The 14,546-nt window shown below is 41.8% G+C and overlaps 1 protein-coding gene across 1 annotated transcript in view; it reads left to right on the forward strand.

Annotated features, from left to right (window-relative positions):
• pias2 (protein inhibitor of activated STAT, 2) overlaps positions 1–14,546 on the forward strand; it is a 38,297-nt gene that overhangs the window by 8,854 nt on the left and 14,897 nt on the right. The window contains exons 2-7 of the mRNA XM_080045352.1: positions 6,656–6,827; positions 8,304–8,391; positions 8,508–8,558; positions 9,743–9,833; positions 9,909–10,043; positions 11,288–11,393. Coding sequence (XP_079901478.1) covers positions 6,716–6,827; positions 8,304–8,391; positions 8,508–8,558; positions 9,743–9,833; positions 9,909–10,043; positions 11,288–11,393 — 583 coding nt within the window. The 5' untranslated portion in view covers positions 6,656–6,715. The remainder of the gene's footprint in view (positions 1–6,655; positions 6,828–8,303; positions 8,392–8,507; positions 8,559–9,742; positions 9,834–9,908; positions 10,044–11,287; positions 11,394–14,546) is intronic.

Below are 14,546 nucleotides of genomic sequence, written 5' to 3' on the forward strand. Positions count from 1 at the left end.
CCAGGCTAGTTTCCTTACTGACCCACCACGAAACGTGATTAGTGTTCTTAAAGATACTTAGATTATAAAACAAGAGGTCCAAAACACAGATGATGATTAAACAAACTAATGTATGACTTTATAGGGCTGGGCAATATGACGATAGCATATCGTGGACGATATAAAAGTGTCTACCGGGAGAGATTTGGCCATACCGTTTATACCGCGGAGAAAAAAAGTTCATGTGGCGGGAGCATAGATAGAGCGGGAGGCAGCTGTCCCTCCGAGTCCCTACAGTTACACTGCAGTTACACCGCCGCGCCACACGGGGGCTCTGCAGCAGAGTTCTGGGCTGTAATACAGCTTCTCTACCCTCCACAGTAGAAGCCTCATCTGTTGCTCTAGCTGTCTAGCTCTGGTGCGCCATCACTACAGTTAATAGGCCATAAGGTGAACCCGTTTTTCGTTTCATCTCGTTCCCATGTCTGGGCACTAAATAAATTTTGGTTCTTTAAAAAGATATATTGGTTTTGAATGACAAAAAAAAAGTTCTCCACTTGAAATCCTGCAGTATTTTTTAAATTAGTGTTTAAAGTCGGGACTATTTCTTGCTTAGCGGAACAATATTTCGTTCCAAATGGTGACGTTTTTGTCACGTGCTTCACATTCGACCAATCAGGCAGCCGCATAAATCCAAGATGGCGATGTCAACAACAACAAACGACCATAGCGAAGACGAGGAATATGCTGAAAAACATCTTAAAAAGTGCGAAAAACGGATCATAAAATATGCTATATGTATCTCACGGCTGTAAGAAGTAAAGAGGTAAACGATTTTACTCTCCCAAGGTGGGATACTTTCAGAAACTGTGTAAAACGGTGGCTTTGCTCGCATTGCAAGAGTCAAAATGTAGCAGAGACATTCAACCGCTGTATAGATATTGGATATGAAAATGTTCCCGAAGACGTTTCACCCGTCTTGCTACCGCCGTTTCATTGACAAAAGGCTTGTGTATTTTGCCGAGAAACGAGCCATTTGGTTGACTGGAGTTCAAGATGCACACGGGGCGAGGCTGTGCCATCGGACAACAGTGTGTCAGGCTCTACAACTCCTAAAAAAAAAACTTCGATCCAAGGTGGGCCTGCCGATAGTTTCTGCTGGACCTGAGCTCCCTGCCTTGTGTATCATTTTTAAGAAAAGGGACAAGATCATCTGTGGGAGGCAAACACCAAAAGGACCATCTGTCGTTTTCAGCAGGTAACCACACACACACACACACACACACACACACACACACACACACACACACACACAGCACTTACACAACATACAAACCATTTAATTATCTTTTATTTTTAGACCAGTAGATGAACGCTGCCAGGATAAAACAATATAGCAGCATGCTCTTGCATATTCAAGACAAATAAACTCTGTGGCCATGGGGGTGCAGTACCACTAGTCCTGTCACAGACAGTACACCAGGTTCCTGACAAAGTCTACTGTACAGTTACTGGGACCTGTGAGTTATTATATTGCAATTGCATTATCAATTTTATACATTTTACATTATATACATTATACAATTAATATTCTAGATTCATGCCACATACAGTGTGTGATGCTTCAAACTACAGGTAATTGAGCAAGCTTCTTTGGTATCGATGTAAAAAACGTTTATGCAGGAAAATATCAAAATATAATATAATAAATAATTGAAATGCATAAAAAAAGGCTTTGATAGTATATTTAAACTAAATTCATTTTCAGTATGAATATGTTTTTATTTACACCCTTGTGCTCATCTTTCCCTGTGTTCTTATGTTGCAGGCTGCTGGCAGGATAAATTGAAGAGAAGGTTGACCCTGGACTTTCCCTAGCTGGTGTTTCACTGCCCCGGCAAGCGCAACATCTGACTGACATGTGAACTGGTTTTTGTTGGGACATTCGCTACGTTTCAAAAGTAGTTCCACTTCTCCTCAGCCCTTGGTTTGACGTAACAGCATACGTCGCACAGAGGGCACTTAGAGCGCGGAGGGAGAGTGGGCGGGGGAGGACCGGGGGATTTAGGGCACACTCACATTAGGCAAAGTTCTCCCGTTCTCCAGCACGATTGCTTAATTCTCACACGCTATATTCAAGTCCAAGTGATGGGCAATTCTGGTGCAGTAAGGCAGCGGAAGTTTAACCGACTATGCATCCTTAATAAATTCACGTCAGGAACGCCGCCTGGGCGCTTGCTTTTGCGCGTGTCATCTCATTAGCATCTGTACCGTGCCCAGGCCCACCTCTCCCAAGCGTGCCGTGGCAAAGGAAGTGTTCCGTGCTGGAGTACGGATGGCGTGCTCACACTAGCCAAATGTGCTCGGGCACGGAACAGATGGCTTAGTGTGAGTGCGCCCTTAAATGGAACACACGCCATTGGTTTTAATTACATGCTGAGATTTAATATTGCACTCCTCCGCTACTTAGGCCACTGCAGGCCACAAGCGGTTTCCCTCTCTCTATACAGCTGTTTCTAAACAGGCATAAAAGTGTGATATAGGTATGCGATTAATTAATCACAGAGCCTGTAATTAATTAGATTCATTTTTTTAATCGCTTGACAGCCCTAGTATATATGTGTTTTTCGCAACAAGTTTATGTGTGTGTCCGTGTGTGTAACCAAATTTATATACTATCTATGATCCAAACAAATAAGCTGAAATTCACATAGAGTAAAACTGCTCAATGTAAATCCATAAAAACAGCACGTCACGTTTTGATCCCATGGTCAATTGAGGTTAAATACATGAATGTGGTAATATTAGACTTTCATCCTGTTCTTCTACCTTGAAATTATACATTTTTACTTTTTTACAGATGATGCGTGAATTTCATCCTTATAGGCGATACCCCTGGTGGAAACGAGGGAACTGTGATACATTTTCTATTGTTATTAGTTGTAAAGGCCATAGGCAAGGACACAATTCATGAAACATCTTAAAAAACATAAACAGATGACATTTCAAGTTATAAGAGCAGGTTGAATGTGTAATATTACAACAATCATGAACTTATCCTCTATTAACCATGGGATCAAAACATGCTGTTTTCACAGATTTACATTGAGCTGTATTTCTCTGTGAATTTCACTGTCTGTTATTGGATACAGACACAGGCACACAGACATATTTGTCGAAATACACATATACACTACTCTTTGCTATTATGATGAACCTAGACAGCATTTCATCTTAAATTAAGATGAGAAAGAAAGTTAGAAAAACAAATTGGGGGAATAATAAATTCATGGTATTCTTATTTACACATCATTTCTCAAGGTACCGCAAACGGCCTTAAGGCCTTTGCACACCGGGCGCGTTTTATTCGTGCGATTAATCCGTTAATTAACGAACGTATACAGAGTCAATACAAGCTTCCACACCAGCGCCGTCATTTCGCATTGCGAATTTGCCTTTTTAATTTTTTAGAACTGAGTTCGATTTTTCTGGGACGTCGCTTCTAAAGTGGGACGCCTCAAAATTCACATTTCAAAACATTCTCTTTTACGTTGCGTTTATTTGCGTCGCGCCCGGTGTGCAAAGGCCTTTAGAGTGTGAGTTTTTTAAGGGATGCACCAAAGGTTAAGTTAAATACTAAAATTATAAACAAAACATGAGGTTACAGTGCGCTTGACCTTCAAAATACTGTATACTCAGTTCATCCTCTAATCAAAGTGTGAGTTTGTGCCAAATTTGAGGAAAATGTATCAAAGCATTCTTGAGATATGGCTTTAACAATATGCAAAGTTAGTAAATAGTAATAAAAAAAATACAAAAAAAAAACTCAAGACCTGCTGTGACATCAACACATTGTTTTGTTCATGTAAATATTGTTTTATACCATATTGTGTACACATTGTGAACTGTAATGCAGTTTTTGTTGTATTATCAATTTTTTTGCATTATTCGATATTTTGATTGATGTCAGCCATTTTGGGCCAAAGTGTTCTTTATTTTATTTATTTTTTTACTTCCTCTTATAACACAGTATCTACTGAAATTTTTAATGCATAAAACATCATTGTTTAGCAAAATGTACCATGTGTATGTTCAATTGTACAGGTTGCTATTCACTTATTTTGAAGCGTTTTTTTTTTTCTTGTATATTTCATGGTTTAAATTCAAATTAAAGTATACTAATGTTAAAATACTTCTCTCAAATGTTAGGTATATGTATTAATGTCAATTTGTGAGAGAGATTTTGTTTCCAGAATGAATGTAAATACATTTACAAGAAAAAACAGCTGCATAAGATTTTCGTTTTTTTGTAATTCCTATTTTTATACATTTATGGCTCTTAAAAAAATACTGCAGGATATTTTGCGGAGAACTTTTAACCTAATGTCCACAATGGCATTTTCTATGCAAAAATGCAAAAAAAGAGTAGTGCCCAGACGTGGGAACGAAAATCACTTTCTAGGCACTTTTTCCTGGTTCACCTTATGGCCTATAACAAACCAACTCCGTGTCACGGTGGCAGAGCAGCTGGTATTAACGGTCAAAAATGTCATTGAGCAAAGGAAACTTGCTTGCTGCTTCAGCGTGCTGTTGCCGTGATGCAGAGTTGGCTTGTTTTAAGCCGCAAACTACATGGGTTAGCTCTCGTGAGCTAGCTGGCTAATAATGACATCTTTAGCCTACTCGGGGCTTCACCCCCGTGCGGTTAATGTTGGAGACAGCCAGCAGCAAGGCTGCTTTTATGTAACTTTAAAACATGTCAAACTTGAAAATATCATTTTTGTTGGAGCTGGAGTTAAAGTATTACCAGACATTTGCTCATTAGTTAATTTTGACAGCTTTTTTAAATGAAGATGAGCAAATACTGCAGGAAAATTCAAGTCTTTCATTATTTTGATATAGGCTACTATCAATTGGAAAATGTAGGCTATTTGGTTGATGCTGTCATTTTTATTTTGCACTGACTGACTAAAGCCAGACTGGTGTGGTATTTTGCACCAGTTTTTCTTTTGTATGTATGCAAATTTAAGTTCCAAGCAAAAGATGAAAATAATCTAATGTGATTAAAGTTCAGTACGGTTATTGTAATCCATTGAATTTAAAGGAAAAATACTATACCGTGATATATATCCATATCGTGATATAAAATTACCTATATCGTGATATAGGTAAGATTTGGTCCATATCGCCCAGCCCTATGACTTTATATTAAACTAGAAATGCACGGGTAAATTTGATTAAGCAGCATATAAAGAGAACGCTGGCGCTTCTAGTGTTAAATAAATGTTTCGGCCTAGAAGGATTTCTAGCAATCTTTTATCCGCAAAGACTGCAATACGTTTTATAATATAGCCTAGTGCTGTCATGCAGCTGCGCATGAAATGAGCAGGAAATGGAAAATCGAACTCTGAGCAATCGATTTCAGCAGTGTACGAACGACGTAAGGAGTGTTTCTCCTAAGGGGCCACTCGCACTAGTGCCGCGGCCCCGTGCCAAAGCTCATTAGCATACTAAAGTCTAGAACGTTTGGCTAGTGTGACCACACCAACTGTATTCCAGCACGGAACAGCCCCTTGGCCACGGCACACCTGGGAGAGGTGTGCCGTGGCCAAAGTACAGATGCTACTGAGATGACACGCGCACAAGCAAGCGCACAGGCGGCGTTCCTGACGTGAATTTATTAAGGATGCATTGTCAGTTAACGTCCGCTGCCTTACTAGTCGGCACCAGAATTGCCCACCACTTGGACTTGTAGCTATAATGTGTGAGAATTAACGTGTGTGTAAGCCTAGGTGTGGGCTAATAAAAGAGGGAGAGAGCTAATTAGGTCGGCTCAGAAAGCACAGCAAAAAGGTTTTCGTGTTTACTCACGTTCGTCAGATGATTTTTTTTCTTTTTCCTCCCGTCAGCTGTCATAACTGCATTTACGCATGGCGGTGGAGACGCACCCAAAACAACACACCGCGGCCCGGTGATAAGGAAACAGTAGCCTACACTAAGGTTTAACAAGAAACTTTATAAAGACACTTAAAAAAACGATCTCTGCCCATACAAAAAGTTCTGACTTGGATTTGATGGAGCGATCAATGTGTACAAAACCATCTGGATACATATGGTCTGATGACGGGCCGTTATATTAATAATAAACAGCGTGCTGCACAAATATGAGACTGTCCACCGTGACCTATTACGTCAAGGCTACATTTAAAAAAAAACAATAGCTTAAGGATTCTCGTTGCTCTAATGTGGAAGTGGAATATTTGATGCAAATTTGGCCGGATGAAAATATTCACAAACAGTCGTATAGCCTACAAGTAGACTAAGCTCCAAATCCTAAACGCGCACGGTGACGTAGGCAAGGTGCAAGTGTGCCCAGGCCACGAGCAGTGTGAGCACGGGCCTGCGGGGGGAGTGGGGAGGGGGGGGAATCGTGCTGAATCGTGCTGAGCACGGAACAGGCAAACGGCACTAGTGTGAGTGCGCCCTAAGAGACCGTTCGGGAACCATGACTACAGAGGTAAACAACTTTGGTAAGTCATAACGTAGGAGTCTTCGTAGCTCGCTAAGAGAGGACGTTATCGGGAAACCGGCCCCTAGTCTATGATCATAAGAGACACCCTGTTGTCCTCTGCTGAGAGAAGGGACCTGTAGTGAACACTGCTATCTCTGTTAACAGGAGCCAGTTCTGTAACGCAGCCTTCAGCCTGTTGACTTGTGAACCAACCCTGGAAGCAGCATGGACCTCCAGCAGCCGGCCCCTCTCATCCCCCCCGTCCACCCTGATGTGCAGATGAAGCCCCTGCCCTTCTATGATGTGCTTGATGTCCTAATCAAACCTTCAAGTCTAGGTCTGTGTTCTTTTCTCTTTTTAGTTTAAATGATACTGGATCACTTAGGCCATGTTTATACGGTAACGATTTCGACACAAACACAAAGGCATTTTTTCACCATGTGAATATCAATGCTGTTCACTGTGATAACGATGACATCACAGCTCCACTCTGCACATGCATAGTCTATTACATTTGCTGTCAAATAGCCACATGTGAGTTATAAAGTTATAAGACAACATGCACGGTGTCTCCACTGAACCATCACTGTGATCAGCAAAGAATCTCGTGCAGGGCTCAAATATAACACTCGCCAAATGCAGGTAAATGTTGTCTAAGAGAGTAGTAGGTTATTGAGACCACCCTGCATTTTGACAGGTGAAAGATATGTGCTCTGCCGGTTTTTCTAGCGACTAATAAACTTGTGTCTCCACCGGTAATGCCCGGGACATGGGCTTGTACATTAAAACACTATATATAGTGCATAGCAGTTAAGTTACTGTTCAAACAGCATTTCCTGCTGCGTCTTCACATTAAAACATTTCACTGGCCAAATGTGGGTTGACTTTTATTTTGAAACGGGAAGGTTGCGCTGACACTTCACAGCCCAGCAGCGCTCCAGTGACTAGCAGCATTTATTTTTACTAGCTCTACGCGGTGAAATAAGAGGACAGAAAGCTTGTCATTTGCAATACTTGTAACCCTAAACTCACACCAAAAGCTTCATGAACATTAGTGTCATTCATTTTTGGTTACGGTGAACTGATTTTTTAATTGCCAAATTGCACCGGAGCCATCTACTAGGATACAAGTGTCGCCGCCAACTACTGGCAGTGGCTTGGCATGCGTACTACAGTGATTCGGCCCCTTTTTCCGAAGCCATGTGCATGAAGAAAGTTTTTTTTGCATCTGTACGATGAAACTTTTGAAAATGCAAAGGACCAGTCAGGGCTCCATGCTAAGGTTTTTTTTTCACCTGCCCGATTGGGCAAGTGGTTCTGTCACTTTCTCCTCCATTCTAAACAATCATGCACCACTTAACAAGTACAGGGTAAAAAATAAACTACACTCCTGGTTCACAAATGAACTGTCCGATTTATTTGCAGAGAGAAATAAAGCCTGGTCTCTAGCCAGACGCTCTGGAAATAATTGGACTGTTTTCAGACAACTCAGAAATAGATGCACAACCATGGTTAGGAAAGCTAAATCTGAGTACCACCTTGAATTAATCTCCAACTGCTACTCTAACCCTGCGCTATTTTGGAAGGCTGTGGATGTGGATGTTGGCCATGATCATTACGAAAAAATACAGTACACCAAATAAGACGACATGTATTGCCAATCTGGATAAAGTAAAGACCATTGTTTTAGTGCATTTTAAGCCGAATTTTCTTCTGAGTATTTCCTGGATGGGAATTTATGGACAAGTTTTGTATTACTGTAGTGGAAACTATTGAGACAGAAACTAAAGTGTGTCATCACTGTTGTTTTCAGGAGCGAGTACTGCACAGAGGTACCACCAAGAAAAATATTTTATCTTTGCCTTGACACCACAGCAAGTTCGAGAAGTATGCATATCCAGGTAGGTGTGTGTGTAGTGCACTTCTCCACACTTACTGAGAAACACCTGTGTGTGTGTGTGTGTGTGCGTGCCTTTGATGTAAATGATAACCTTTGTTTAACCTTGTTTGTTTACAGGGACTTCTTACCGGGTGGCAGAAGGGACTATATGGTGCAAATTCAACTGAGGTGAGAATTACTTTTTAAACAAAGAATTATTGACCTCAGAAAAGTCAGCAAAATGGCACAAAGTAAACCACTTTTAAAAATGATATTGCATATACTGAAAACACTACGAATACGGTAAATGGAACATGTGCTACAATATCCATCCATCCATTTTTTGCTGAACATGATAATAACTAATTTCACTTGAGAGGAATTCTTTTTCTATGGTGGTATAAAGTCTGCCTATCAGAAATATTTATCAACGATGGGCGTGAGTAATCGATTCCTCAAGTAGTCCTTGTTTCAATAAAACAAAAACAAAAAAACTTTTCTCCATTTGTATAGGGGGATGTACAGGGCTCCAGACTGCGACCAAATGCTGGCATTTTGCGAGACAGTGGGAGTACTTTTTTTTTTACAACTAGAGGCACACACGCAACCAATTCGCCGACATTTAATAATAATAATCATTATTATTATTAGTGCTTTCTGTGTGAGAAAGAGAGACAGACAGACAGAGAGGAGAGCGAGAAGGGAAAGCCAAGATCAACTGCGCATACACGTCACCTACTTTCATCGCAGTGTCTCACTGTCGTCACGTCTTTAACATATTGCCGACTTAGTGGCGATATTTGCTGACTTTCCGCCATAGCGATATAATTGGGCAAGTTCCTTGAGGAATGGCTGAAGGAGTTCACATGGCTTTAAAAAAAAACATTGAACTGTATCATCTGTTGCCAGTTAACTTTGTTGAACAAACAGGACCCATACAGCGTATTTTCGCCGGTCAATTTGATTGCTACGTTCGGTGATTATGTTGTGTTTACCTCTCGTAGTAGAGGTGTTTTTAAATATGGCGGGCATGAGGTTTGAGTTGGTGTGGTTGGTCAGGATAATCCCTCCCCCGGCCCTTGACGTAGGTGGTTCACTTTTTCTAGCCCACCTGGGCTTACACCATTTTTCCAGCCTGGAGTGGGCTCTCTGGCGGTGTACAACCAAAAAACTGTCTCTTAACTGCGCTCTAGCTCCGAACTAGCTCCGATTTTGCGTCGGTGTCAAAGGGGCATCAGATGTCCTTCTACTATGTAAACTCTGAGGTCTCTGTAGCACACCTTTAGCGTCCTGCAGCTACCTACCTGCTGCACCATGCTCAAACCACCTGGACTATTATATTCAGATTCTTCTATGTTTCATTGTGTTTTCAGGTTTTGTTTGTCAGAGACAAGTTGCCCTCAAGAGGATAATTATCCAAACAGCCTTTGTATAAAGGTCAACGGGAAACTCTTTCCTTTGCCAGTAAGTGCTTCGTTTTCCAAACCATTCCAAAGTATTCTGCTATGAGGATGCTAAAGATGCATTTTATTCCTGTAGGGTTATGCACCTCCACCAAAGAATGGGGTGGAGCAGAAGAGGCCAGGGCGACCTCTCAACATCACGTCCCTCGTCCGACTCTCCTCTGCGGTGCCCAATCAGATCTCTGTCACCTGGGCACCTGAGATAGGAAAAGTAAGATAAACATAAAAGTGATGGAAATAGCCCTTTTTGTGTTTGCTGTTGCATGGGTTGACACTAAGGTTTCAAAAGCACTTGCCCATAGGGCAAGTACAGGTAATGTTTTACTTGCCCGAATGTCGTGTTCACTTGCCCATAAAAACTGTTAAACAATGATATATATATATATATAGGCTAATTAAATTATACATTTTAGCGAACCGTATCTCTTAAATGCAAACACAGCTTACTAGTCTCATCCTGACCACATTTAACCAACAACAATTCATATAAGACCTGTGCCTAATAATCATTTTACTGAGCCGACCTAAACACATCACATTTGAACCGTTTTTAAAGCCAACTAGTTCTTATCCTGCAGATTTTAATAAGGATTTAAAAACGATCAAATTTTTTAACTGCGGGACTTGCTACACAGTCTCTCGTTTGCGTTTGTTGATCACCGCTGCTTTGAATGAATGATGAGACGGTGCCGAGCCCGTCTGCAGCATGGTCTGCAGCGGCAGCGGCTCAGAGGACAGATTTATTTTTTATTTTTTTGGAGACAGAGTTGAAGCGGGTTGAAGGAGTTTCTTCAAGACAGTCGAAGGTACAACACTTTTACAGTCTATGATGCAGACCAGTGATGGAATAATTCGCCAAAGTAGGCCTAATTAGTTGAAGATGACCCGACTCTACTCGATATTTAAAATTACATCATGTGACCTACTGGACTCCATAGCGGTATCGATAAGCTCAAACGTTATTGATTTCTGGGGTTTGAATATAGCAGAACCAGGTCCGTAGCCTAGAGCCGGCTTTCGGAACGTAGACAGCGAAACTGCGCGCACACAGGCTGGTGTGTGTGTGTGTGTGTGTGTGTGTGTGTGTGTGTGTGTGTGTGTGTGTGTGTGTGTGTGTGAGTGTGAGAGAGTGTGAGAGCATGATGCTGCTGGCTGCCGCGTGCAGCTGCTCAATAGTAAATATATCCGATCTATTTTGTGTGAGTTAGCGGGGAAAAAATTGTTTTGCGGACTCTAAAACACATGAATAAATAGGTTAGACTACTGACAACTCATCTAAAATCCACTTGCCCGGTCGGGCAACCAAAAAGCAATATCAACTTGCCCGAACATTATTTTCACTTGCCCCGGGCAAGCGTTAGTGTCAACCACTGACTGTTGTTTCTGTTCTCACTATGCTAGGGGACAGTAACAGCAAGTTCTCTGTTAAGGTTGTCTGCTCATCTTGTTTTCCAGACGTATTCTATGTCTGTGTACCTGGTGAGACAGCTGACATCACCACTGCTCCTCCAGAGGCTGAGGATGAAGGGCATCAGAAACCCAGACCACTCCAGAGCTCTCAGTAAGGTCCTATTCAGTGTTTCTCCCAGAAGATGTCTTAGTCAAGGAGGTGCGGCGAAAATTTTGGGGGCATTTTGCTCAAAGATGCCAATGCGCAGTAAAGAAATAAACAACTGTTTATTTGAATACATGCAGACAGTACAACACACAATTAAAGAAAGATACTACTGTTTTGGTGCAATACCATGCAGACACACCAAATACTAATAATGGACCATACAATTTTTTTTAGGCCCGGTGGTAAGAGCTGATGAAGAGTATGCGCGCCGCGTGCGTACCAAATTTCTAGAAGGAATTGACCAAAACGAACCCCATTTGGGATGAGCTTCTTTTGACAGCCGTACGTTTGTACATGTGGTGTTTCCCACAGGATTTTTAGATCCTGCTGGGTGAGAATGGACCCTCTAGTAGGGTCTGGGGGAAGAAAACTTTATCCTTTTAAAGTTAAATACATCAATCTGGTGCACTTTGAGAGGCGAAATCTGATTAATGTTGTGCTCTGTAAACAACTGTCATATGTCCTGCCTATAACCATTCCCTGTAATAATTTGGAGACACAAGCCATGTAAGCTATTGAAGAAAAACACATGGATTTCAATAAAAAAGAATAAACACTAAGATCTAATATAGACAGGTCCTGTCTAGTACTCATTTCTGGAATAATCTGAATCACCTAACCTTGAAGCTAGCCTACTGAAACATATATATATATATATTTTTTAGGCAAATAGCCTTGTTGAAAATAAACTAATTAACATAGGCTACACATCATGATTAGCCTATCAACATGTATGCTACATAAGGCAAATTCCCTATTCCGACCATTATATTTCATCTAGCCTTTTTCTCAATTTAAAACATAAAAATAAAGTAGCATTGAAAATACAAAAAAATTAAGCTTGTAGGCCTACAATAGCCTTCTGTTTTCAAGATAACCTAACAGTTTAAATAATAAATTAATATGTCCCTTGAAAATAAATTAACTTTTCTGAGAATGTCAAAGGCAGTAGCAGTGTGGCACTTCTGTAAACTTACTGAAACGAGCGCATGCCGTTTTTTTCTGCGCTGTCTCTGCTGTTGATACAGATTGGTTGTGTTGCCACGGCGACATAGCGATTTTAACTTTCTAAGTTTTGCTCAGCACTTTTTCCTATTCAACGTCCCTGTTACTGAGTCCTAAAACTATGACGTAGATCCTTAGCAACGGTCATTATACCCTTGACAGCGGTCTGTCTTGCTGGAAATAACAGACCTGTAGAATTCTGTGATTTACATAGGATTCTCAAAGTGCCATGTAATAAGCTAGGCGGCGACCGGATCGCCGCCGCTATTATTATCCTAAGTCTGAGCGTATATCCACACTTTATTTCTGCCTACAGTAACATGACTTCACACACTGGCCCTCATTTATCAATCTTGCGTAGACCAGAAAAATGGGTGTACGTACATTTCCACGCAAATCTCGGCATTTATCAATATGGACGTGAGCGTAGGGTACGCTCAAATCCCACGCCAGCTCTCAGCTCGTGTACGCAAATTTGAAAACAGCTTGGACTCGCAGTGCAGGCTGTGCCGGGTAGCCGATGACTTTGTTGGACAATTATTAGAAGATAATACAAATGCAGTGTTTGCTCAGACCGAAATAAAGATATTAATCACTTAAAAATGAGCAGCTTATGGTGTGCAATTGAGTAGGAGAGCTGATTCAATAGTGCGCACACCGGCCACTTAGGAGCGCTGCATGGGACTGTGTAAGGGCAGTTGTCTCCGTCTTGGAGCAGCTGGAGGGACACTGAGGCACGGGGGCTGCATTCATTCAAAATGTTAGCCTAAGTATTAAATATGTAGTAGACATACACTGCTCTTTATGATACAAAAAAATACACGGCACAACATTCAGCTTAACATTTTATTTATTTGACGCACTTTGTAGATGTTAGTTCCTCTTTTAATGTGTCATTAATGCTAAAGCGAGCGATTTATTTCCACCGTTAACCGGCACGTTGTTCCTATCTGCTGGTGGAGCAGGACGGTGGGCGCTCTCACAGCTGATCGCTGCCGGGTCGGCTTGTGCAGCTGACGGCCGGGCTGACCACTCGTGCCAAGCGCATGCTGTCATACAGTAAAACGCTAAATGTGTTATTTTTTGTTTTTAAAACCCTTTTGAATACAAAAGGGCCAATACATTCTAATCATTCAAATCTCTGCAGACGTGTATTATGGGGACCATTATCGGACAGTTGGTGCGTCTTTTTCTCCTCCACCACTTATATTATGCCCGCAGCCCCGCACCCCCAGTTGGTTGCATTTCAGAACAGCAACACGCTTTTTTTAGTGGCGATTTTGAGTCAACACCAACGCTGTTGACCGCAGCAGTTATTTCCTTCCTAACTGCTGCCTTCTGTCGTTCTTTGATGCTGCTTGTAGGCTAATGCTCCGAAATGAAACTCTTTTTTTTTCTACTTTCGCTGTTATTCTGTCAATTTCTACTTTAGGGAAGTGCCGTATTGCGCATATCCATGTCGTAAAACCTCTGGGCGAGGCCTCTAAACTGAGAAAATATAGGGGCGTGATACGCTCGTTTTCATCCGCCGCATTTATCAATAATGGCCTGGCGTACGCTGAGATTGGCGAGATACGCCTGCTTGATAAATCCCACGCGATACCTGGCGTAGGGAGGTATTTGCGCCAGAATCTGCACCAGTTTCCACGCAAGTTTGATAAATGAGGGCCACTGTGTGTATGTTTATGTCTGATTGGCAGATCTCTGCCCTCACAAAGAGACTCGCTCACAACCAACCTGTCACACAAACACACACACACACACAGACACAGAGGTGAAGCGGATTGATTTAGTCAGTTTGGTTAACTGTCCCAGTGATGTTGGACTCAGCGCGTAGCGAGATCAACTGGCACATCGTGGGGACAGTAAAATACAGCCCTCTTACTGCAAGCTCCAGCACTTCTGCTCTCAATTCACCGGCCAGTGTTGTTGTTGTAAAGCAGCTGACCGGCGCGGCGCTAAATGTTTACGTCACACCTGACGCTGTTTACAAGCACCTCTTTCATTCCGGAACGCTGTGTAAAAGGAGCTACTGATGCGCCAGCAGGCCGGCGTTGCTTGGTTCTGTGTAAATAACACAGAAGCAAGCAA

Source organism: Ammodytes marinus (assembly GCF_949987685.1).
Source record: "Ammodytes marinus genome assembly, chromosome: 2".
In the NCBI taxonomy this organism is placed as follows: domain Eukaryota; kingdom Metazoa; phylum Chordata; class Actinopteri; order Uranoscopiformes; family Ammodytidae; genus Ammodytes; species Ammodytes marinus.